This window comes from Poecilia reticulata, linkage group LG2 (assembly GCF_000633615.1).
Source record: "Poecilia reticulata strain Guanapo linkage group LG2, Guppy_female_1.0+MT, whole genome shotgun sequence".
Lineage (NCBI taxonomy): Eukaryota > Metazoa > Chordata > Actinopteri > Cyprinodontiformes > Poeciliidae > Poecilia > Poecilia reticulata.
This window is the reverse complement of record NC_024332.1, coordinates 4,586,946-4,611,044: the sequence shown is the minus strand read 5'-3', so window position 1 is coordinate 4,611,044 and position 24,099 is coordinate 4,586,946. Positions and strand designations below refer to the sequence as shown.

The window sequence follows — 24,099 nt, the reverse complement described above, 5'->3', positions numbered from 1 at the left end:
CATTGGCCAACTTCAGCCGCACTCAAAAAACTTGCCAGTCTTTCTGTGCCACTGGTCAAACAAATTTTGGTAGAGGGAGTGTGATGGTGTTGATCTTGGGCATAAACGGAGGCAATCTCGAAGCAACGAGATGTTTAAACTAGATTCTGCAGCAACTGGTAATCCCTTTTTCCACTCTTGAGAACTTAAAACTGTTGGCTGAAGAACATGATGCCATCCCACAGCAGTGTATAACCAAACTGCTGGCGGTGTCACCCAACACCGCCAGCAGTTGGACTCAAACATCCAAATTCACTAAACAACACCCAACAAGAGTCAGTGGCAGACTAACCTGCAAGTTTCCTTACAAATGTTGCACTGTTTACAGGAAACTAGAGATGCTATCCAACATCTAAGCTGCAAAAGGAAACATTTCGACAAACAGGAACAACTTCAGGTCTTTGCAATAATTTTTGTTAGATGTGTGTTATTTTTTATAAAATACCACATAAAACCTCATAACATTTTATATTTAAATTCTTTATGTACCAATTTGTGCCGCATGTTATTTTAGTGTTAATTTTAAAGGAATCACACTTATGCGGCCTTATGGTTTCATTTTCCAGCAAATATGTTCTATTTTTAACAAGTAAGAGTCATCCGGGGCGAATAGAGGAAAAAAAACAACACTTATCAGTGTGTTTTGTGTGACCTGTGTGACTTTCATTTCTCCAATATATACTCTATGACAAAATAAATCTCAGAAGTTAAACAGCACACACAAAAGAAAGCAGGGAAAAAAAGGCAAATATTTGATGATTTCTTTGTTTAATCCATGATTCATGATCACAAGCTGTAAGTCACAGGAGGTCGTAAACCACCAGGAGAGAGCGGAAACTTCATAAGAGGAGGCGTTTTCTGCCACAGGATGTTTTCTCTCGAGAGGGCGCGTGAGCTTCAGTCACTGCAGCTCTGYGGGTGAGCTTCGTTCGAGGGGTAAAGCGAGGATATGATGTATTAACATGACAAGAACACGTGCGTGAAAGCGGGATTGACTGTRTCGGGGTGACAGATCAGATTCCTCTGCAAGCACACGGCTTCATGCAGCTCGCCGCAGGAGCTTAGAGTTGGTCGGTGATGAGGGGAGATCCTTCTGCTGGAAGCAAGTCGTCGCTGTCCGTGCAGAAGACGGGACCATGATGGGAGTTTACTGGTTGTTAATAATCCTGCTGAGCTGCACGACATCTGGCAGATGCAACGGTAAGTTAATAACACAATATAAAAGTTTACAACTTGCGGTAGAGGTTAATATGACAATAGGAACGGYTATCAACTTTAGTTAGGCAATTCCAAAGAACACAATAATGTCTGGTTTCATGTCTTGAATTATTGCTATTTAATTTATTTATATGTAGTGTTCAACAAAGTAGAAAATTCAAGAAAAGCAGAAAAATATCATTCAGCAACAAAGTTAAAGCAGTTGCTGCAAACACAGAGTTATCTTGGAGAAAAATGAACTTGACACACAACTTTGCGGTGGCACAGACGCAGCAACACTGGGTGACTCAACTGTGCCACTCGCTTCACAAACTTGTATTTTCATCATGCCTATGAGAGGTAAAAGTGCCTAAAACGGCTGATATCAAGCAGATTCCACTGTGGGCGTGTGGTTGATGTGAAACAACCATTTCCATGGTTAGACTAAATTAAAGCAAAAATATCAAGAGGGGTGGATTTCTGAAGCTCTTTTTTTTTTGTAAAGCTCTTTAGATTTTTTTGAAGGACGTTTTGAAAATATTAATTCAGAACATACATTTAGCAATCAAGCATGAATGAAATGTATGACCACTGCGCTAAAAACTGAACTAATGCTTAATCTCGTTCACGTTTTCCTCTTCAGAGCAACAGTGGGACGTGCAATGCACAACAGCAAAAAGTCCCGAGTATGTGTTTGTGCCTTGCCCAAACATGTTTGTCGGACACACCACGGACAAAGACACTGTGGTGACACATAAGCTTTACAAGAACCAGCAGGTGGTTCAAGTGTGCCGTAATACTCAAAAACTGTGCAACCAAACCGATCCAGACATCCACCCAGAAAAAGACGAGAATGGGACACTTACTGGTTTCAAGCTCACAAGAAATGCAAACCCAAAGCAAGCCATCTACATGTGTGAGGGTAAAGTTACTTACCCTCCTCCTGTCATCAGCAACAACAGWACAGTCATTTTCCTTGAGGAAGGTGAATATGTCAGAGATTACATCATTTCAATATTAAATGTGCATATTGTAGGATTAACCTTTAACATATGGTTCTTTCAGGACAAGGATGCCCGCGCAAAACAGAAGAATGTAAAACAGAGGAACCAGAAGAACAAAAAACAGGCATACCTGTATGGATCTGGATAGTGGTTGTTGCACTTCTTAGCACCTACAGCCTAGCAGCTACTATTACTGCCTTGATTATCTGGGTAAGTAATTCCTGTATGTCACCCATCTCAAGGAGGAAACTAAACCATTAATTGATTTTTTTTTTGCCAGTGCAAAGTCAAAATATTTCTTTTATTTTCTTCTTTAGAACAAAGTAAAAAAAGTTTCTCCACAGCTAACAATCCATTACAAATCTTTTGAATAGCTTAAATATGCATTATAACCATGTAACTRGACATTTAGGCTTCTGTGGTGGCAGCAAAAACACCAAAAACAGAAGCTGGACAATAAAATGTCTATCAACAACGTTTGCAACACTTTAGAAGCTACCAAGAAGTAAACAAACGTTAGACATCTAAATGTTAGTTATTAAATTGTAATTATACATCAATTAACCCATAGTACATGTTAATTGGGTATTAATAAATGTTAGACAACCTTATTGTAAGTCAGCATCATGTAACTAACATTATCAAATGTTTCTAAAGCAAATATTAACAAGGATTTTAGAAACATTAAGCATAAAAATTAAGCATTTTTAAATGTAATTTAAGCATGCTGGTTGCAGTGTACGGATTGCAATAATGAAAAACTGAACGCTGACAGAATCAAGAGAATGTCTGGTTTCCTGGTCGGGTGTAAAACATTCAACTTTCTCTTTAGTTCTTTTACAAGATTTAAAAAGTTGCTGAAGTGAATAATTACAGCTGGAAATGTTTGGAGGTTTGTGAATGTAACTTCTAGCCAGTCTCCAAATTTGAACATCTCACTGAATGACATTTTCACACCCAGACGGCGGCATGCTAAACGACAAGTTTTTGCTCGGTCAGTCTGGTTTTTTTTTGTACATCAGTCACCCAAAATTTATGCTGTCAAGCAAAAAGTGTTTCTGCTTTGGTTTTTGCACATGTGAGAACTGTGCAAGCCTAGAGTTCAGGCAAAATAACTTCTTTGGTATCTGACGTCAACATCTGCCTTCTTTGCATAACGTGAGGCTGGCAGCGGCTTTTGTGTGACCGAAGTAAATGATGGGCAGCAAGTCAAATCTATACTGCATGGATCTATATAGGCTACGCACAAAGACGGCAGAAATTAAGTGATGAAACAACTTGATAAACTATAAACATAATCCTATTTAGAAACAGACGACTAAATAAGTAAATGCAACTTTAAATTATATATAATTTTTAAAAACCATGTTATAGAAATTCTTAGTTCCTCAAGAAATATGCCACTAGCTAGTTATTTAATCAATTATCTGACTGGTAGTAACTTTGTAGAACCTGACATTAAAAGCTTAAGCATGTATTTATTTAACTGAGAGGAACATAAATCCTTGATATTCATGTGTATTTTATTATAAAACAACATTTTTKGTGCGAATGGCTGCTAGAAAAAAAATACAGTTAAAGGGCTTTTTCTTGTAGTTTTACCATATTTAAAAGTGAACATGCTCAGCTCTAAGGCTGTAACCACCAACAGTGTCGACAACACGAAAGGTTTATGAAACAAGGATCTCAGATATCTGTCAAATGGTCAGACATTTGCTATACAAAAATGTGAAAGCAGAAGCATTTTTCATCAACGAAAGCATTCAAGTCTGGCTTGAATAATCTAAAAGCATTGGAGAGAGTTTATTTAAAGATAATTTAAAACAAGCATGTCTGAATAGGGCTACAAGACATTAGGAAAAGATGGAATAATATGTGTGAAAGTTGCAAGAGCAATATGATTGCCTAAAAATAAATAGGCAAGGTGTAGATGTCTTTTTTGCTTTGCACTCGTGGCAAACAGACTCAGAGTGAAATACGGTGACAGTATCAACGTTGTAAGGGGTATTATTTTTCTCAGACAAAACTGGGTCAAGTTAAATAAAACTGTGACTTGTTCCAGATATCAGTCAGGTCCAAAATAATAATGGCTTCACCTGAAAAAAAAAATAGGTTCCCCTAATTAGGTCTTGTACGTTTCTCGACTGAATTGCACAGGACGTATGTCACATTGACGGTAAGAGTTTGAAAATGTTTGTTCACAATCTCCTGCGTTTTAGAAGTCTGCCAACCAAAATGGATTAAAACTACATTATACACATTTTAAAAACATTTTTCCAACTCGTAAGCAGCAACTTGACTTCAAACTTTGATCATATCTGCTACTTTTCCGTGTAGATTTACAGCTTCAAGTCACTGATTCAGTTGCTTTGAATGTCTCGCAGTACAAGATGAAGGATGCAGATTCCCAGAGCGACTACATGAACACCAAACCCAGACCTCCTGCGAAACGCAGGAAGAAAAGAGAAGTCCAGCATCCTATACCAAAACACTTCTGATGATTTGGACATCCCTGGATCATTTTCCTTGCAATTCCTTATCTGTAGGACTTACAATGAATATAACATAACTGTAATCAGTTTCTTTTGTATAATTTTTTTTTGTGTATGTGTTCATCTCTAGCAAAAGCAGCACTTCCTTTATGTGGGCGTCTGAAACATTGATGCGTATATTAAAGACAGTGTCAGGTTTTGCTCACTTCCTGTTTCGCTCACTGTAAAAGAAAGATGCGTTCTTGGGAACCCCTATCTTTGTGGTCGAAACAAAAGGTGGTGCCTCGATGAGGGGACTTAACCACATTTAAAGAGTTCTCGAGTTCGTAAATCAGTGCAACACCTTGTGGATCAACACTGACCACAACTTAAATAAATAGAGTTTTACAAGGCGCAACGCCTCGCCTGTGAATGTGTGCTCTCATTCATTTTCTGAGAATCAACACAGAGACCGAACTGAGGTTGATGACTAGCATAAACACAAGGAGCTGCAAGCAGATTGAAAATAACAAGCTGCACCATTTCCTGTCTCCCTACATTTATGTTTTTTTTTCCTCTCTCTCTCTTCGGTTGTTGGTACTTTCTGCAGAGGTCGGAGCTTCAAAGGCGCGCCACCTTTACTGTGCTCACCTTGCAGTTTCTGTGCAAGCGCTCACGCTGGTTTTATTGGTTTCATTTAGTAGCAAGTTTCTTTTCACAGTCACCACAAGCACTGACGGAATTAGCATAGCGTTTCTGTGAAGCCTTTAAACTGATTTGGGAGTTAAGCAGATGACTAAAAACACGTATAAATTTGTCATTTGACAGTTATGTCAGTTTTTTTCCATAATGACTGAATAAGCAACTCTCAGAAGAAAAGATCATCTCAGGTATTTGCTGTAATGCCATTACAAAGCTGTTTGAAATTTTAAAAATAGAAATTGTTTTTATCATTACAAAAAAATGCATTTCAAAGGAACGGCTCAGTTCTTTCGTGCTGACCAAAACAGAAAATACATTCAGAGCCCTTCATTTTTAAACACTTTATTAATATTATTATATACAAGTTTTCATTCTGACAAAGAATTAATTTTTTACAATAAAACCTGAGCCATGTAGAGAGTCCTGTTTGATATGTTTAGGATTCCACATGTCCCACTTGTGGTTGTGTTTCTGATGCATGTTCTGGAAAAATGAGTCCTCGCATCTTCTCTGTCATCTCCTCCTCAGATAAAGATTGTAGAAGCTCCTCTGTTACCTTCAGATGAAGAATACAAATTTAAGTTTTGCTTCATCTGATAACAGCCGCTATTTCAACATACACAACTACATCAATCTGCTTGCATTTTATTAACGTCACATTCTAGGAAGACGTTAAACAGATATTGCCTACAGATTTTTAAACTGTACAAATTCACATCATACTTAAAGCAATGCTCGTTCAATACATTTAATAAATTGCTAAAGTATGAGCTGCGTATTAAGAAATTAAGTAACCAAACTGTTACTGAGAGACAACAGGGAAGATTAACGGGTACAATAAGACAAAAGTCTCACCAAGACAGGAGTGTATCCCAGAATCTTCAGATGATGGATCTGGAGAGCGAGGGTCCCCCGGGGGTGTGACGTACCAAAGCAATAACTAGAGTTTGGTGTATAAATAACAGCAATTCTAGAAGAACATGAAGCAAACATACAAAAAAAGATGTGTCAGCTTTAACAAAAACAAAATAATTAGATTTGGATATAATTGGATTTGGCTATGTCTTTGAGGGAGAAAACATAAAAGTAACGATAAACTTTTTCAGTATGATTACTTACATTTTTCATGATCTTTATGCAACAATTCTTGGGTGTTTTAAAACCCTTTCTGAATAGTTTCCCTAGGTTAATCCAGTTGGTGTGTTTACTTTGATTATTCCCTTTTTCTTTTATTCTGCTTGGAGTCTTATGTCTAGTTTTGTTCAGCATCATTTCATTGTTGCTATAATTCCTTATGATTAGTTTCTTAGTGCTACGCTTCTTCTGCATTTGTCCTCATATTCTGAGGTTCCTGTCAGGCCTGTTTCTCCTTTTAGCTCCAGTTGCTATTTGGTTGTACTTCAGCTTTTATGTCTTTGCAATTAGGCCCCTTGTACCGTCCTTTGCCACCCCATCTCAGTTATACCCCAGCTATTTAAGTTCCAAGCTTTTCTTTGTCCAACTCTTCTCTGTTCAGCTCAGGTTAGTTTTCTGCTCGTCCCAAGCAAGATTTTTAAGTTGTTGAAGTTTTTGCTTTTTAATGAAACAGAAAACATTTCAGCAATCATCTGAAGATCTTTCCTGATACTTTATTGTTGATTTTATTCATGTTTGTATTCTTATTAAATGTTGCCAGTTAACTACGCTCTAAATTCAAAATATGGCTTGAAATAAACTCATGTTCGACAGTATTAATAAAGTGTTATGACGCATATATTCATACCAATATCACTCCAATTAAAAAGCTAAGTTAACAGTTGCAGCTGTTTTTATTTCAGTAATTTTGCATAGAATTATTAATCCAGATAAAAGCAGGGGAGAAATAAAATCCCAACACTTAAATGACAATAAATATAAAAGTTTACTAAATTCCCCTGTAACTACAACTAAATCGTAATATAATAAACAGCTTAAAAACCGGGTCAAAGTGCAGATGATGACAGAGAAATTAGAAAAAGATGTACAATGTAACTACTCAGACTGCTTTGCAAAGTCTACAATTCAAAAATGACTCATTTTTTGGTAAATGTTTTTAAAATCATCACAATCAGTGGAAAAAGAAAAACTCCTTTATCAACAAAAACGCTCAGGCTGCCCACGCATTAAAAAACTAAACTTCAAAGCTGTTCTTTGACAAAAATATCAATGAATAAATTCTACTTGATTTATTGTTGAGGAATAGGTCTTCAGCAAAGATGCGCTAAAGTTTAATTTCTGAAAAGGTTTGCTTGTTACGCTGCTGATATGAAACACCCTCAAAAACGACTTGAATCTCCAAACATCTCATCAGAAAACTGACTCTTTATTAGTCTTTTGAGTTATTTATAGTCTTTTTTTAAAAACTGCATGAGGAGAAACTTATTATGGATGCAATAAAACTGGTGTCAACTATTAATCAACAGAGGAAACAACAGAACAAAAACCACAACATCTGTAGAAYTATCTTCTACTGTATTTACTCAAGACTTTGTGGAAATATGCAACATCTTGCCATTAAATGGAAATCTATTTGGACATTTAATTGTCTAAGACATTTAACTTCAAATTTTTGGACTTTGTTGTCGTAAACTGTTGTGAGAACAGCAGTTGCACGTGAGAAATCACAGAGGACATCATTACCTGGAAACATCATTACCTGCTTTCATAGCAAACTTTACCAAATATGACATTTACCAAAAAAAAAAGAAAAGAAAAACCTACCACAGACTGCAGATTTGCAAAAAAAAGCTGAGCTTAATTGCGAGACCAACCAGACTACTGCTGCAATTTCCTTACCTTTGACTGCTCTCTGCTGGGGAAACGCTACTTGTTTCCGTCACACACGGCTGGTTTGGAAGAGGTTTGGTTACAACAGCATCTGAGAGCGCAAACATAAAAACGTGTGTTGAACCAGTTCGTGCACGCCAACGTCCTTCCTCCAAGACCAAGATCTTTACCTATGACGTAGAAGTTCTCTACCACCAACATTTCCTGCAGCGTTGCATTCGCCTGATCTGCCAGCAGACTCTGCAGGCTCTTTGAGAGGCGCGGATTAACCGACGGGTTGGGAGTGGGGTTCCCCAGGACGGACGGGGGGACAATCAAGGGCTGAGGAAGAGGAGGACGGTCCAGACGGAGACATATGTCCACTCTCTGAAACATTCGCTCCTTGCTCTTTGTGAGACTTGTAGCTGAGAAGAAAATGGTTTAATTTAGAAATGCAAAATCAAACACACAAATGAAATACAGCCTAACCTATCAGATAGTGCATGTTTATGGGTTGATTATCCTTACATGCTAGCTGCTTCAGCGTACTACTGCTCAGGAGCTGCTCCAGGAGTGCAGATGGGAAGTGATTCATTCCACATAGGTAGTAGGCAGCCTTTAGCAATTCCAAGTCAGACATTTTGGGCAGATAGGAGATGAGAGCATGGTTGAGACTATCAAGAAACCTAAAGATATGGAAAAACAAAAAAAGGAAAAAAAAATCTATCTTCATATATAACTACGGAAATGCGGAGCACCTAATATACAACTCCTAGATGTTCGAAATATTAGCCTCAATGTTTCTACAAGCAGAAGTTGGCAAAAGCCAAAGCCTGATCCATAGAATGCTGCTCTAACAATTTAAAGGAAAACAGAAAAAGTAACCCATACAAGGACATAGCTGTTTTATTGTCCAATAACATCTTCATTTTATGAAATACTTTCAGAACAAAGTAGGAAATTTATGCTTACTTAATGTGATTGTTTTGCCAGAGCAGCTTGAACTGTGTGCAGATCATCCTGGGATTATTGAACTGTGCTCTATACATGCGATTTAATAAAATATTAGTTACTTTTTTGAAGAAAATACTAATTACAAAATGCGGAGGCACATAGCATTTTCCCTCAATGGTAAGAGCTTGGTGACTGCTGTGTGTGTGTGTGTGTATGTGTGTGTACACATTACATTTATACTCACTTTAACTTGAAGGGCTTCCTTGCTTTGAGAATATGAAGTGAAGTTAATGTTCAAAACAATAAAATTATTAAATTATACTCACCGTAGCTTTTTTTTTTTTTTTTTAAACCTTGTTTTGTTGCTAGAGCAACTGTAGTGGCCAGATAGTGATCCAGGTACGACAAGACACTAGAGGAACAAATCTGCACCTTCATCTAATTCATCACATGTAGCACTTCTCTCTGAACATTAAACTGGTAAATAGTCTACACCTGAACTTAAACTTAGGGGTCTTTAATTTATTTGATAATTTTATTTGCTGATATGTACTTAAAAGTAAAAGTAAAAAACATCTTTAGTGAGACAATTCTGATTGCTAAGGAACGGTTGGTGACTTACGCCTGTCTTTGATGCTGCAGATCGTAGTTAAGCGAGGAGTAAGCCGCTAAGACGGACAGGAGGTGTTTAAGGGTGAGCACATCAGGGTTGGCAATCACTTTTTCAGTGTAAGGCTCCATTAAGGAGGTAGGACAGAAGAGAAGATCCTTAAATGCAGACAGGAAGAAGACCAGCTGAAAAAAGAGGGTATATTATTATGCAACTGAATATGGTTAGAAGGTTAGAAGATAAATGTCTCTTCCAGCACCTGCTTATCGGTCCATATGTCAAATGTGGAGGCAACATGGTCTGAAATGCTAGTAAGCAGGTCTGTGTCTCTGTAGAGAAGCTCCTTATAGGACTGCAGTATGTTGTACAAAATGTTAAAAGGAATGTGATGAAGGTTGTCTGCCAGAAAACACAGAAATAGAAATAGAAAGAAAATACACAATAAGTACCAGTAAATATATCTCCTACATATCTTTTTAAGTTTGCCAACAGTTCAAGTGATTCTCAAGTCTTTCCTTGTGGTTATGGTGTTACCTTTGATTTTATCACTACAAACTTTCAGCAGCGGTTTGGAGTGGAACCCTACAGCGGCCATGATGAAGGTCATGTGTTGGGCGTTGGGGAGGCTGAACTGGTGGGTCATTGATAAAGCCTTTCTCTGAAACACACGGGGTACAGAAAATCTGACGAATCAGATTTGGTCCAGCAGAAAATAACACATAAGGTGCTTCACAAATACAGGTCAGTTTTGAACTTTTTCATCATTTTGACTGGAAAATGATGGATGGGCGAATGGATAGTTACATTAAAGCTGCAAACATATTCAATTAATATCATTATTGCAAATTCAGTATGTGTAAATGACCTCAAGGAACAGTTGGGTGATTGTAAAAACAAAATTTCAACAAGAGCGAATAGATTTGCAAGGTGCTGTACATTTATTTATAAATTCAGATAATTAAGAGAAAAATCTGAAAACCTAAAGTGGTGAAGACTCAAACTTACCTCTAGTTTCTGTTTGAGCTCTCTTGGAGCATCTCTTCCCAGGAATCGCATCATGGTCTGGAGAGTCAAAACATTTTGAATCTCAGGAAGACGGACCTCAACCACCAGCCTGGAGCAGAAAAAAAATCTGTAAAATAAGCTTAAAAATCAACTGACCCTGCCTAATACTTGACTTAAAATATCAAGTGATACCTCATGCCTTCCTTTAATGCATTCACATTCTGACTAGCCTTCATACGCTCCAGAACAGAGGCCAACATGGACAGCGCTTTCTCATCAAAGTCATTCAGTCTCTCCTGTTTACGAATAAAACAAATTAGGGTCAACATGAAAACAATAGTGTCTTTAAATTGAAGAAGACAATCTCTGACTGCTCACTTGGCAAGTTCGAAGGAAGGTCTGGATCACACGGCTGTGCTGAGCCACCCCCAGGTTGACCACACTCAAAAGAGAGTAGGCAACATCCTCGTTACTCATGTACTGGATAGACCTCGTCGCCCTTTGCAGAAGATTTTCAAATTCAGGATGCTCAAACATCAGCTGCAACTCGTAGCGCCGCTGTTCTTCCGACATCTTCTTTGTGGAGAACCACATGCGGCTGAGGCACTGGCTGATCTGTCGATTTGTGGGTGCGTACTTGGATGTGAGGTCTAACACGTCTGATGGGGAGTTGCAGCGACGCAGGAAGTCCAGAAACKGGGAAGTCCTCTGAATCTGCTCTGAGGTCGTCTTGTTGAGTTCATGAGAAGAAAGTGAATTCTCTGTAGCGAGACTGTTGCTGTCTTTTAGACCTTCATTGTGTTTCTCACCATAGGAATAGAATCTTGTGGTACTAAGAGTCCCAGAAAGGCAGCTTTGGTTCAGCCTCCCGCCCCAGAAGCCTGTAAAGCCATTTCTAGATAAAGAGGAGTCTTTAATTGATGCTAACACTGGGATACTAGTCCGTTTCCATGGAAACCTGCGGCAGCAAAGGCGCAGTGACCATTTTATGATGTCATTTGTCACCCATATATTCATATTGTGGAATTAGATTGAGTTTAATTACCTAAATATGTAAATAAAAGTTTTTGCTTGCTCGTCTGAAATAATATGCAGGTCATGTATATTTTAATATCACGCAGGTGACACGTAAACAGGCAATACGTTACTTATTTCCAATTTTAGTCAGTAACACTCTTAAATAGAAACCAGGCACAAGAAAGTATGTGTTGGTAGGAAAGACCAAAGTATTCGGCTAACAAGGTCAAAATGCTTCCTTCCAGTTAGGAAATGACAAGCTAGCTCTCGTTAGCTGTCCCTGTTTTTCAACGGAACACAAACACATACAAAGCAAACAATATTCTGTAGGCTTTGCAGTTGCCACTCCATAAAGAGTCGAAAAGAAGTTTTCTTTTAGTGATAGTGAATAACGCTAAAAAATAAGACAAATCTTGCCTAACTCATGTTAGCTTTCATTCCCATGTGCAGGTTAAAGTCGCGTGCGCTGCAGTATTGTGTCCCCCCAGCAACGCCTTCTCTTTACTTCAACCTCACGCTGTTGGTCAAAGTATTTAAAATAATAATTCCTAAAAATAATATATGCTTATATTAGAAACCATGTCTTTGTTTGTTTTTCTCACATGTTGAAATTTGAAAAAAGTTTACAAATATATTTGAAGGATTTATTAAAAATGTTTCCTACCCGGATTCAAATATACGCAACAACTCACCTCGGTTGCCAAGCAACAGACGCCTTGTGTTTTCAATGGTTAAGATGCGACAGTACCTTGTAAAATGGCAAAATTTGTGCTCGCTGGTAATCCTTTATCTTATTTTATTTTATGTTTTAGAATATATTTCTAATTATAATAATAGTTACATGAAGGACGTATCAAAAATTTTCACATCTATAGGTAAGGCGGACTGTCCTCTGTATGCCCAAGCGGAACGGTTAGCAGACACTCTGCAGCGAACCCTTCCGAGCTTCAGGGTCCATAAGATCCCCGTCCTGCCATCTGAGTGGGAGGTTGTTATGCCTCTACCATTTTATAAGGTTTTAATGTGACTTGTTGCACCTTTGTTGTAGTAAGTGAAAAGAGAGAAATATGAAGTTAACATTATGGACATTGAGAAATGCAAATGTATCATGCCATCCACTACGGAAGCCGAGAGGGGACGTTTTCCGGAAGCAGATGTTTCACTATATCCATCCATCCATTTTTTTTACACCCTTATCCCTTAATGGGTTCGGGAGTTACACTATATTGTTCCCCAAAAACTCAAAAACAGTCCCTACTGTTATTTGCACAGGTTCTCCCCACTCCCCCATTTCTTAGAAATAGTATTCTGTTGTTTTTTACGGATTAATATAATTCATATTCTGCCAAATATGTTAAATAATAATTTATCTATCCTTCTCTCAGTTATGTTTTTATACTTTTATCTCTGTGTGAATCTGCTTCGATTTGACTGTCACTTTGCCACTGGTAATCTCCTTCAGAGAGGCAGTTATGTTATTTCTATTCCATTCCATTCTATTTTAATCTAATGCCGTTATTTCACCATAATAAATCATTTTTATGTTTTATTTACTCTTGTTCATTCTTCCTTATTTGTCTCTACACTTCTGCTTTTACTCTTCTTACAGAGATGGCTTGAATTAACGTGCAATAAAAATGGCTGGAAACACGAGGAAAGTCCCTTAATTTGGAGGGAGCTAGTCGAACAAGGGGGCAAAGGGATGCTCTTAGGTGGTTACAATGAATTTGTGGACCATTGCCAGGTAGAAACTGACATGTTCTCTGGTTAAACATACAAATCACCTATTGACTTTTCTGCTAATGCTACTATTATATTAACTGCTATTGTTCAAGTCGGCCCAAAATCTCCTTCCCAGACTTTTAAATCTACTTCAAATACCATTATATTTTTGAAGTTAGTTGGTGTTTTTTTTTTTTCCTGTGGCCTCACTTTGTTGTCATGCTTAGAAAATGTAGTCTTCAGTAGTTCTAGTTTCTCCATAGATCTTATTACTCTTTATTCAAACCATCTTGTGAACTTATCTTTTTTTAAAAACTGGAAGGACTTATTGATGTAATGTGGAGTCTGGGGGGCCACATAAAAAGCTGCGGCGGGCCAGATTTGGCCCCCCGGGGCCTTGAGTTTGACGCCTGTGTTTTAAAGGGCAGTTCCGAACTCCGTGGATATGTTAAGAATTAATCTTCAGATTCAATTAATTGTCGATTATTGTTGCTTAGGTCTACTACGGCGTCACCTTGACAATACCCGAAGATGAGGTGGAGACAATTGTAGCAGAGAATCTGGAAACACAACTTAGCCTCATTGCGGAAGAACAGCATCGCCTCAGTCTAATTCATCCCTGCAACGTATGGATCACAGGGTAAGTCAGGATGAATGTTTCGAATGGAAATACCCCTACAATCTGTTTGCCTTGATATTTCTTGTTTTTGTTTTTGTTTTGTTTGTTTTTTTTTTGCAGCGCTCTCTGCTTAACATCCCAAATCTTGATCCCATTCCTGCTGTCCGATGAGGCGTTCCCTGACGTTCAAACGGTTGCCCTCCATCTGCTGCACCTGAGAGGAGATGCGGAAGACATGCAGATGCTCAAGTCGGACACTGAGGATTTGGCACTCGGTCTGCTCTACCGGGTACATCGCCTTGACGTAGCTTAGTCGTGCAGATTTAAAAATGTAATCCAACACAGTGAATTCACAGGTGACGGTTCACACAGATCTGGAACAGGCTTTCCATGAAGCGCACGTCGTCATCCTGCTGGACGATTTCAATGCCGATTCAGAGAATGAGAGCGACAGGGCCAGGAGGCAGCGAGTTAAAAAACTATCCGAGCGCTACAGAAAGTATGGGCGCCTCATCGACGGACGCGCCGACAAAGAGGTGAAGGTGATAGTGTCCGGGATGTCTTTCGTCAACATGAGATGCTCGCTGCTTGTGGACAGCGCTCCTTCCATCAACAGCCACCAGTTTGTTGCCATAGCAACCCAGCTGGTGAATGAAGTTAGAGCTGTGCTCGCAAACAAGTTGTGCGTGATGCCATCAGGTGTCTACTTCTTCTGCATAAAAAAAAAAAAAAGAAAGTTAAACGAGAAGCAAGTTATCCTAATTTGATCTTCCTCTGCTTCAGATGTCGTGGATGTCATTGTGTGGGGGAACATCAGCGGCAGGTTCGTCATTGACCTGCGGTGGGCGAAAGTTTTCAACTATCCAGGGGCGATCAGGGTACCGCCTACCTTTTCCCAGCCAGTCCTCAGGGTTTTATACGACAGGTTTGTTTGACAAGATTCCAGCTAGTTTTACAATAATCCTTTTTCTTTTTAATGTAGGATCATTAAACACGCAGTAAAATATTCAAGAGCTTTTGTTGCAATTACACATAACGCTGTGTGTAACTGTGTAAAAGAAAAGTTGAGTGGAAGGAAAAAGTGCAGTAGCTGCTTTACTGACCTTAATTGGCCATCAAATGTGCCTGACTTAAATCCCATAGGAAAAAAAAGTGAACAAGGGCTGTTTTAGCTGTATGGAATAATTATCTAAATTATTAGAAATTGTAGTGAAATAAATTTACATTTCGGTTCAATTCCACCCAGTTGGCAGAGTTCACATCTGCCAGCTATTAGCTAAAAATCAGCCTGTGCAAACAATGTCAGCACAATGCACCTGACTTGCAATCTGCCCCGAATGATCGCATGCATGATGTGCAATGACGGAAAACAAAAGGTAAAAGCCTCCTTTTGTTCCAGAAAATGGCTGGAAACAGAATTTAAACCACTGGTCCATCAGCAGCGGCAGGCCTTGCTTTCAAACACCGAGCGGGAAGCCGCAATATCAGCCACCAACGGGATCCTGCAAGTGCTGAAGGCTTGGCACGGAGCTTATGGTCCAGATGAGTTTTTTTCAGTCGGTATAACTTGCACAGGTTAGGACCCGGGCGCACAGATTTACGCAGCAGGAAATCGAAACGTGCGTTGATATGAATACTGTTGCAACTTTCTGTACTTAGACTTCTACAATCTCCCACACGGCATCATCATCTCAGCTCCGGTTACATGTACAAAGGGCAAATGGTCTCTTCTGAAGGGTGTGACTCTTGAAGAAAAGATGTTGGAGGAACTCGACCTTTGTGCAGATGAACTGCAGCAGGTTTGGCACGGCACAACACACACACACACACACACACACACACACACACACACACACAAAATGACCTACTGTTGACTAAATATTGTTTAAACCTGCATTCAGGTTATCTTTTATGCCATTTTTTTTTTTTTGACGATCTGAACATGTTTTTACATACAGTCCCAACTTAATATAGTGTTTTCTTTGCTTTCCGTTTTCCAGGAAATGGGAATCCAATTACAAGATCCTGTTCGAAAGACGTGAAAACAAATAAAATGTTTGGTCAATTCCTTCTCATTTGGTTTCAGTTATTAAAAAATATATTCCTTTCCCCCCACCCCTCATAATTATTAAATGTCACTTTTTATAGTAGTTAAACATAAAATTATTTTGTTAGCATCACACGTTAACAACCCATCTCCATGTACAGAAGTCTTTAAACATTAAACTTTTATTTCCATCATTAGTAACAAAATATCAAACTGAACCTCTTTTCACCTGAAGCATTCAACGGTTTGTTGGATTTTTTTTCCCCCCATCACAAGTTGTGCAGTACTTTGTCTGAAGACAAGGAGAACTTGAACAGTGCTGTTTTTACATGCAGAAAATACACTTTCCATCTTTTTTTTCTTCTTTTTTTTGGATTTCTACACTATTAACAACTGGGAGAGAACAGCTCAGAGATTAGTATAAATACGATGCACTACGACTGGTCAGGAAACGGAGACATATTCTGCTGTGTTACGTTCGCTTTTGTACAACCTGAGTCGGATGCTGAGTTGTTTATGAAAGCAGAGAAGGCCCCTCCTTATGGACTTGATCATTTCTGAGCAAATTGTTGTAACAATTCCCCAGCCGTTACAGGAAAGGGAGAAAGAAAATAGAAAGAAAAAAAAGAAGCCGACGTCCCCTGAAAACAAGATTTTCCTACATGCGTGATGCACCGCATGCATGAACAGTAACAAACAGTGACAGCTATACACATGTAGGGCCTATATAATATTGTTTTCAGTCACAAATGGACCAATTATGTACAGATGACAATAGGAAAAAAAAAATAGCATCTTTCTTGTTTCCCCACGCATGAAAGTCACTTGTGTGCCATTTCTTTATTCATAACATCCAATAATGTCAAAGCTGTAATTTTCAGGCAATGAGTCATTAAAAAAAATTGCTTCTTTTTTTTTTTTAAACGAAAATGCAGAGGTTCAGTAAGGGATTTGTGTAATTTTCCTATAATTTACACCTGGATGTACACCTATATACAATCAATATGGTAGCCAAAAGGATAAAAATAAACTTTCAGTCTTTCTATACTAGCTGGCTGTTAATTTAAATAATTTATAGCATATATTAATAGTTAGAAATCTAAATCCATCATTTTTACCTTCTCATAAACTTAATGCTTGGACGGATTCAGCTAGTGAGCTACTGTAATCAGGAGCCAGATTCTAGTTGCCAGGCAACCACAACCTGTAACCGATAATCCTTCATTCAAGTTCTGCCTCAAACATTCAGGAGGAAACGGACACACACCCTCTACTGTACCGTCTCAACCAGGGGACACATTTGAGGTTCAGGTACACTCACCATGGGAAGCAGTTTCATTAAACTCCATAGTTCCATAGGCCAAGCACAGTGGTGGCAGCATCATGGTGTGGTTTCATTGCCACTAGAATGAAGACAGGACTAATGAAAAGTAACAAACATCCAGGCCCAAGACTGTGAGACTCTTTCCCATGATGAGTAAAAATCTGACTAGCACTTCATATAAAGGGGAAAATTTAGGGATTTTACCTGAACATGTCATGAATTTAAACTTTTCTACAAAGTGCTGGCTGCTTCCCACCCGTAAGACKGGAGTATTTTCAACTTGAGCTAATTTAAACCCAGACTTTGCATCAATAACGGGTTCATCAGAACCAGCTTTTGATTTTTAAATTAAAGGATATTGGGAGTAATAAAGAGAATGGAAGAAGTTTGACTGTAAACACATTAGAATGGGTAGCTCTTAAATGGAATATCCCATATGTCCCCTTTAAAAGGTACAGTAGAGTTTTGTTTTACTGAATGGAGTCTCACTAGTAAACTGCAGGATTAATGCATTATATATATATATATACATATATATGGAGAGAGAGACATATATATATTTAGGGGGTTTTATGGATATGATGTACAATTAAAAACAAACGCAGATGGAAGGGGCACCAGTGGGGCTATGACTGTGGTTGCTGAGGTGCGTCTGGATCTGGATCTGCCCCCCCCACCTCTCTGTCCAGACCCTCGTCCTCCTGCTCCAGTTCGCTTTGGTCCAAAAGCTCAAAGTCCTCTTCCTCAGTTGCTACTAGAGTGTCATCCGGGTGCTCTTCGCCAGTTGCGCTTTCCGTCGTCGTAGCCCCGTCCTCTGGGTCTCTGTCCGGATCCAGCGCTCCCACTGTAGTGTCGGCAGACTGGCTGGGTGACTCCAGAGCGCCCGGTAGGGTTTCAGTCGGGAGGAAGTCGGCCAGGGAGGGGTCCTCGCCGGAGCGCAGCAGCGCCGACAGAGTGTTCTGCACGACGGTGGAGATGGCCGTGCTCACTATCTCCTCACTCAGAGCCTCCAAGGAGCGCTGCGTGCCCTGACTAACCGCCGCCTTCGCCTCCGCCTCTGCCTCCGCCTCTTCCCTTACCCCCGCTCCCGGCAGGGCGCCCTCCTCGCCCCCCGGTGGCCGTCCGTGTCCGTTGAAATGTGTGTTCACAAAGTGCAGAGGCGACGCTAGGTGCTGGATGAGAAGCGTGGCGGGGCTCAGCGGTTCCTTCTCCGACTGGCCGCTATCGCCCTGAGGTCGCGGGGGGAAGTGAAGCAGACTGTGCTCTATGGAGGGGAACTCCTCCACGGAGGGGAACTCGGGAAGATCTCGCAGGTAAGCCTCCTCCGGGTCGCTGTGGAAACTTGGCTGTTCCAGGTCTGGATCAGAGAAGTAACACAAATCTATCACTACTTAATAGTAGAGGTGTGCCGATCGATCGGTCACCGATCATAATCGGCCGATTTCCGTGAAAAAGTGTATGATCGGTGATCGCCGATCACGGTCTCTTGTTGCCGATCACACAAACCGATCACCTGCATCTCATTTCGCAGCCTGCCTGTGCAGCTGGTCTCCTCTTTCCTTCACACTGCGCAAACGCGCAGCAACAAATCCTAAGCGATGTGGAACTAAAAAACACTGAGTGACTGGGGAAGTTTGCATGTTGCGGCGGAAAATTGAAGCAGGTCAAAATGCATCAACACGACGAATCTAATATGGCATAAAAACAATGCCATACTTGACGGAGTTTGCCTATATCGAGGCTCACTGCAGTAAAAAAAAAGACATATGGAGGATCAGATAGCAGGTAAAGCAGCGCACAGCTACAAACATTCACCTGGATTAGCATGACTGTCAGAAAGCTAAACAAATAACCCGCAAAAATATTTAAGTCTTCGAGCTGCGATGTAAGACGCTGGTTCTGCTCTCKCTGTTGAACCGCTGCTCCGCGCTACAGGTAGTAATATTTCACAGACGGAGCGCCGCTTCTGCTCCACCTGGTAGTGACTCTCACACCGAACCTCTGCTTAAAGCTGCAGCATCTAACTTAAAAAATACATTTTACATACATATTAAAACCTTCGCTGTCCTAACATGAGACAGATAATCTCTCAAAAAAATAATCGATCTCCTCCCTGTTCTGCATAATTACTCCGCTCAGTCAGAAACAGCCAATCAGAACTAGCAGTAATCAGCTAGCCGCCATGCTACCAGGAAGTTTTCATTCAGTAACTTAGGATTGTTTATTGTAATGGATCCCGTATTTGCCTTTGAATGTTAAGTTTTATACTTGAATCTTTTAGCAATGTTGAGAGGTTTTATTTTGACTCTTTACATTATTTAGCCTCTTCAGAGCCTTCATATGTTTTCAGTCTGTTAAAGATAGTRTTACCGATAGCAGTACAATTTGCACAATGCCTGTTTTTTTGGTTTTGGTTTTTTCTTGGAAAAATCTATTTAAAAGTTCTTGTCTAAATTAAGGTGAATTCATGGTTCCTTTTTCCACATAATGTAACCGTAATGCTTGTGATTAAAAAAATAATAATTATGTGATCGGTATCGGTGATCGGCCCTCATGGGTGATCGGAATCGGAAGGAAAAAACCTGATCGGCACATCTCTACTTAATAGAATTCTACCGACCTGATTTTTAGTTCCTCCTTAGAAGCAAACATCTCATAATTCATTGTCGGAATAATTGATGAATTAATTAATTACTAAAATAATTGCAGAACTGACTGAAGGAGTCAGACTTACCTTCCGAGAAATCAGTTAGTTGAGGCGTGGTGGCTCTAGAGACCGGGAAGCCTCCGCTCTCCAAAATGGACGCTTCTTCATCCGACAGTTCAGAGTCTGTGATGGCCATCGCCAGAGCTGTCGTTTTCACATCCACCTTGCAATAACACGAGCAAAACAAAGAAAGAAAGTTTAAACGCGAGTCTCGTCTTTGCCTTAAACTATTGACGTAAAAAAAGAAAATACTTCTTCTGTGGCGACGCCGGGTTGCAACATCAGTGAGACTTAAAGTAAATTAATCCAGGAGATCAAACAACTGCTAAGCGCTCTGAATCAGATCTAGGAAGAATCCTGTGACTAATTACAACACGATGCCTTCACACGCCTTCCAGATGCAGGAATGTAGTAGTACTTGAAACACTCGAAATGAAGACAATCACYGCAGCCCTCAATTTCACAACTGAGTTGATTTCAGCATAAAATATATCCAGGCTCCACTTTTCTCCTGCTTCCTTTAACAGTCCCATACAAGTTATATATTTATATACAACTTATGTGTAGTATGAGTCCATACCGTTGGAGCAAAACAGGACAATTCCTCCTCCTCTTCCTCGCTCTCACTTTCTGTTTCTGCTCTGGGCTCATCCCCCTCCTCCAGCTCCTTTTTTACCTCTGTGGAAAGTATTTAAACGCATAAATAATACATGATACTCTATCAGAAAACAGTCAAAAAAAAAGTTTACCGTTTTATTGTAACAAACACTCAAAAACACTCACTCCTCTTGTCGTGCTTCCGGTGCTCGGTGTCGCCCTTCATGCTGTAGTCCAGTTTCATCAGAATCGGCTCCAAGCCGGTATACATCCTCTGGATCAGCTCATGATACACCACCAGGGGCCACAGCAGCACGCTGAGGGCTGAGAATATGCACACATAGAGAAAAATCATTCACAGATTCAAAAAAAAWTTTTTTTAAATGGCTTTCTGTACACATTTAATAAAGCAGGACGCTGCAGAGAAKGGAGGTAAATGCCAACAGCACCTCCTGAATTTATAACAACCCCTGATAAAACTGGGGTAATAAGCAGCCTCTTATTGATCTGACTGTGCAATTAAGGCAAGATGCTATTTTCACAGCTTATGAAAACTGACACACGCAAGTCTTAGTTAGTTAGTCTTGTTTTTCCATTTATCTTCTCCTTCATTTTGAGGAGAAGATACGAAATAGGACCTCTGTCGTATATATGACTGAAGTTTCTAGACACTCTCACAGTCAGCTTCTGACATCTTTGCCAGGGGTGAAAATAAATGTTGACAGAAATGTATAATAAGTGATCTATAAGGACATCAGCAGTTTAAAAGCTGCATTCTCCACATAACGGTTTTTTTTTTCTACCAACAGGATTGTTATCAACACCGCATTTACTTATCATCCTGCAGGCAGTTTGTCACGGCAACCAGACAGCTCAACTGTGTGTCTGCATGACAATTAGACACAAAGAGACTCACCTATGATATATGAAATCATGATTCCTGGCACATAATGTCCAACCACAGCGAGGACAAAGCAGCCGCTGCACATCATCACACAGAACTGGGAACCAGAAAAAATGATTTTATAACCAACATTTTATAATTATTTATACAAATTCCCTTGGTTAAAATGGATAGAATGTCTGTGCGCACCCTTCCATGGTTTCTGCGTTTGTACTGCAGCGTCTCCTGCAGGTACAGGCAGCAGGTCAGGTAGCTCTCGGCGAGGTGGTGGCTGAGCTCCGGGACGCTGAGCAGATGATGCTCCGAACTCAAAGTTGGGCTTTAATCGGAAAAAAAGAGAAAAAGAAGGCGTGCAAAGAAAGAGAAAATTAACGCCTGGGCAGAAAATAAATCTGCCTTAAACTGCAGCCTGAAATATGAACGTGCTAAGCTATTATCTTCCTGCATTGACAGATACAGAAGAGGAAAACAAAAACTAAAAATTGTTTTCTTAAAGGAAAAACTGAAAACACACAGAAAATGTGATTTTAAGCAGACCTTTGTGCAGGTTCAACCTCAGCATGTTGGACTGTAGGGATAAAAAAGAAACATAAAAAATGTCTTAATTTGAATCAGAAATCAAGAATTATTCCCTCATCTTAGTACAACACAGCTTTAATCTGGTCCAGTTAATATGATTCATTGTTAGATAAATCATTTATTTGTATCACACAACATTCTTAAATAAAATTAAACTACAGTGTGCAGGACAAAAGTCACAGTGTGGACTCTCAATGCTCTTCAGAAGACACTTTTAAATCCAGTCGTAGGGTGCCGGTTTAAGTCTCTAAGCTTTCACACTTAATCCCTCCCCTCCACCCTCAACTTCATCCTGATCACAATTATCATAACTTTATGAACTCAAATTTAAGCTGGAGATTTCAAAAATCAGGATTTTATTTTTGTCTTCCATGCTTTTACAACGACGCAATGATCCCATCAAGTTTTTGCGCTTGCATTTTTTTAAATTTTCGAACAGTTCTGATGTGTAACCATGGCAACAAAATATTGTTTTTAGAGCTGATTAGCCTCTCCAAAGTTTAAAAAAACACAAAACTTTTTAAAAAAAAACTTGAACCACGACTTTGTGGAGTATGAACACAGTAAAATAGGCTAGAACCATGCTCAAAAGATCGCCAGTAATAACAGTAGTTAGACCTGGGCTCACCTGTAATGATGGGTACCTTGGGCTTCCATCTCTCCAGCAGCATCAGGCCCAGCAGGGACACACTCAGCAGGAACAGAGGCCGCAGGGAAGTGGAGGATAGAAGCCTGTGGAGCCAAAAACAGATCCTTATAACTTGCTGATGCATTTATGGTCTCGGAGCCCAGCGAGTCTGACACGGACAGCTGGTCCACAGCTCCGACACCCAGCAGGACAAGAAATGTCTGTTTGAGCAGCAGCAGGTGTTTCAGTAGGAAACAACTTATTTATTTACTCAACAATGCATTTACTCAACAGACAAGGCTAAAGCTTTCCGTGCTAACTGTATTTAAATGACAAGCTAAGTTAGCATTAGGCTAGACGTGGGATTAGCTAACTTCACTTGACATTTATTCGTGCTACCTACGCTGACATCATCTTAAAATGCGATTAAAAGCCGTTTTATTCCTAAAACGTGGATAAACACAGATTCATTCGTTACCAGAATAAAGTGTTAAGAGTCAGGGCGGCTGAAACGCTGTACAGCGGCCTCTCCCAGACCAGCAGCCTCTGCACCCACAGCAGCAGGGGCTCGTACGGCGATAGCCAAGCTTGGAGATGTTCCCGCAAGCGGTCGAGCTCCGGGTTCCCGTCCCCGCACGCCTGCTCCGAGGTCCCGGCAGGGAAGAGATCCTCCAGGCCGACAGAAGAGGAGGTTACCAAGGGGCGTTTTGTGGCCTCCTCTCCGCTCGCCATGTTTTTCCCCCACTTTTGTTATGTTGTTTTGGAGATCACGGGGTATATGGAACGGTGTCTGTCAAGACAACACCCTAAATGAAAGCTACAGTTTCCGGATGACTCCTTCAAAATAAAAGACACTAAATCCAAACAAAATTTTTTATTATGCAATCAAAGATTAGAAGACTGGCGAGATGCTTTAAACGTATACAAATTCAAAAGTAAATCTACGGAAGAGGATTTGGGAAAAATGATTCCGATTTTCTTCTTCCATTAATGAAACAGCGTTTATTTACTTATGAACTTTAGAACAGATATGTTTTTTCTTCTTCATAAATTCCAAAACAAAAGGTCATTTGGTAAAATAAATATGCATTACACAATCATACCATGTATTTAATTAAAATTATAAATTAAAATATTATTAAATAATCAAAAAAAAATTATTATTATTATTATTATTAATTATTATTAT

The 24,099-nt window shown here is 39.7% G+C and overlaps 4 protein-coding genes across 6 annotated transcripts; 2 read left to right on the top strand and 2 right to left on the bottom strand.

The window, feature by feature from the left end:
• The first annotated feature begins 863 nt into the window (after positions 1 to 863).
• LOC103475569 (uncharacterized) lies at positions 864 to 5,675 on the top strand. The gene is made up of 4 exons (XM_008427321.2): positions 864 to 1,239; positions 1,880 to 2,221; positions 2,302 to 2,450; positions 4,625 to 5,675. Exons 1-4 carry the CDS (start codon positions 1,176 to 1,178, stop codon positions 4,736 to 4,738), a joined length of 669 nt encoding a protein of 222 aa, XP_008425543.1. The 5' UTR covers positions 864 to 1,175; the 3' UTR covers positions 4,739 to 5,675.
• Positions 5,676 to 5,739: 64 nt separating this feature from the next.
• Positions 5,740 to 12,366, bottom strand: fastkd2 (FAST kinase domains 2). The gene is made up of 11 exons (XM_008427335.2): positions 11,145 to 12,366; positions 10,959 to 11,062; positions 10,767 to 10,875; positions 10,296 to 10,419; positions 10,021 to 10,160; positions 9,774 to 9,946; positions 8,726 to 8,883; positions 8,389 to 8,622; positions 8,228 to 8,309; positions 6,269 to 6,383; positions 5,740 to 5,969 (listed from the first exon to the last, which is right to left on the bottom strand). The coding sequence occupies exons 1-11, from the start codon at positions 11,781 to 11,783 to the stop codon at positions 5,850 to 5,852; spliced, it is 1,998 nt and encodes a 665-aa protein (XP_008425557.1). The 5' UTR covers positions 11,784 to 12,366; the 3' UTR covers positions 5,740 to 5,849.
• Positions 12,367 to 12,451: 85 nt separating this feature from the next.
• mdh1b (malate dehydrogenase 1B, NAD (soluble)) lies at positions 12,452 to 16,199 on the top strand. Of its 3 annotated transcripts, none has more exons than XM_008427358.2 (10): positions 12,452 to 12,561; positions 12,659 to 12,771; positions 13,393 to 13,527; positions 14,003 to 14,145; positions 14,245 to 14,413; positions 14,481 to 14,823; positions 14,908 to 15,049; positions 15,524 to 15,699; positions 15,784 to 15,923; positions 16,125 to 16,199. In XM_008427358.2, the coding sequence occupies exons 1-10, from the start codon at positions 12,540 to 12,542 to the stop codon at positions 16,164 to 16,166; spliced, it is 1,425 nt and encodes a 474-aa protein (XP_008425580.1). In that variant the 5' UTR covers positions 12,452 to 12,539; the 3' UTR covers positions 16,167 to 16,199. The 3 variants fall into 3 exon arrangements, with proteins under 3 accessions (XP_008425580.1, XP_008425572.1, XP_008425587.1); XM_008427350.2 differs by having other exon boundaries at positions 12,659 to 12,798; XM_008427365.1 differs by lacking the exon at positions 12,659 to 12,771 and having other exon boundaries at positions 12,474 to 12,561.
• Positions 16,200 to 16,335: 136 nt separating this feature from the next.
• On the bottom strand, positions 16,336 to 23,738 carry retreg2 (reticulophagy regulator family member 2). The gene is made up of 9 exons (XM_008427378.1): positions 23,389 to 23,738; positions 22,911 to 23,014; positions 22,241 to 22,271; positions 21,893 to 22,022; positions 21,716 to 21,800; positions 20,986 to 21,123; positions 20,783 to 20,880; positions 20,230 to 20,365; positions 16,336 to 18,852 (listed from the first exon to the last, which is right to left on the bottom strand). Exons 1-9 carry the CDS (start codon positions 23,640 to 23,642, stop codon positions 18,122 to 18,124), a joined length of 1,707 nt encoding a protein of 568 aa, XP_008425600.1. The 5' UTR covers positions 23,643 to 23,738; the 3' UTR covers positions 16,336 to 18,121.
• Positions 23,739 to 24,099: the final 361 nt, after the last annotated feature.

Excerpts from the sequence above, each read along its gene's own strand:
- mdh1b (XM_008427350.2), top strand. The coding sequence starts at position 12,540 with ATGGCAAAATTTGTGCTCGCTG. Across the intron at positions 12,799-13,392 it reads TGCCTCTACCATTTTATAAG|AGATGGCTTGAATTAACGTG; the intron begins GTTTTAATGTGA and ends CTCTTCTTACAG. Across the intron at positions 14,146-14,244 it reads TGCAACGTATGGATCACAGG|CGCTCTCTGCTTAACATCCC; the intron begins GTAAGTCAGGAT and ends TTTTTTTTGCAG.
- retreg2 (XM_008427378.1), bottom strand. The coding sequence starts at position 23,642 with ATGGCGAGCGGAGAGGAGGCCACAAAACGCCCCTTGGTAACCTCCTCT. Across the intron at positions 23,015-23,388 it reads ACTCTTAACACTTTATTCTG|GCTTCTATCCTCCACTTCCC; the intron begins GTAACGAATGAA and ends TTGGCTCCACAG. Across the intron at positions 22,023-22,240 it reads GAGGTTGAACCTGCACAAAG|CCCAACTTTGAGTTCGGAGC; the intron begins GTCTGCTTAAAA and ends TTCCGATTAAAG.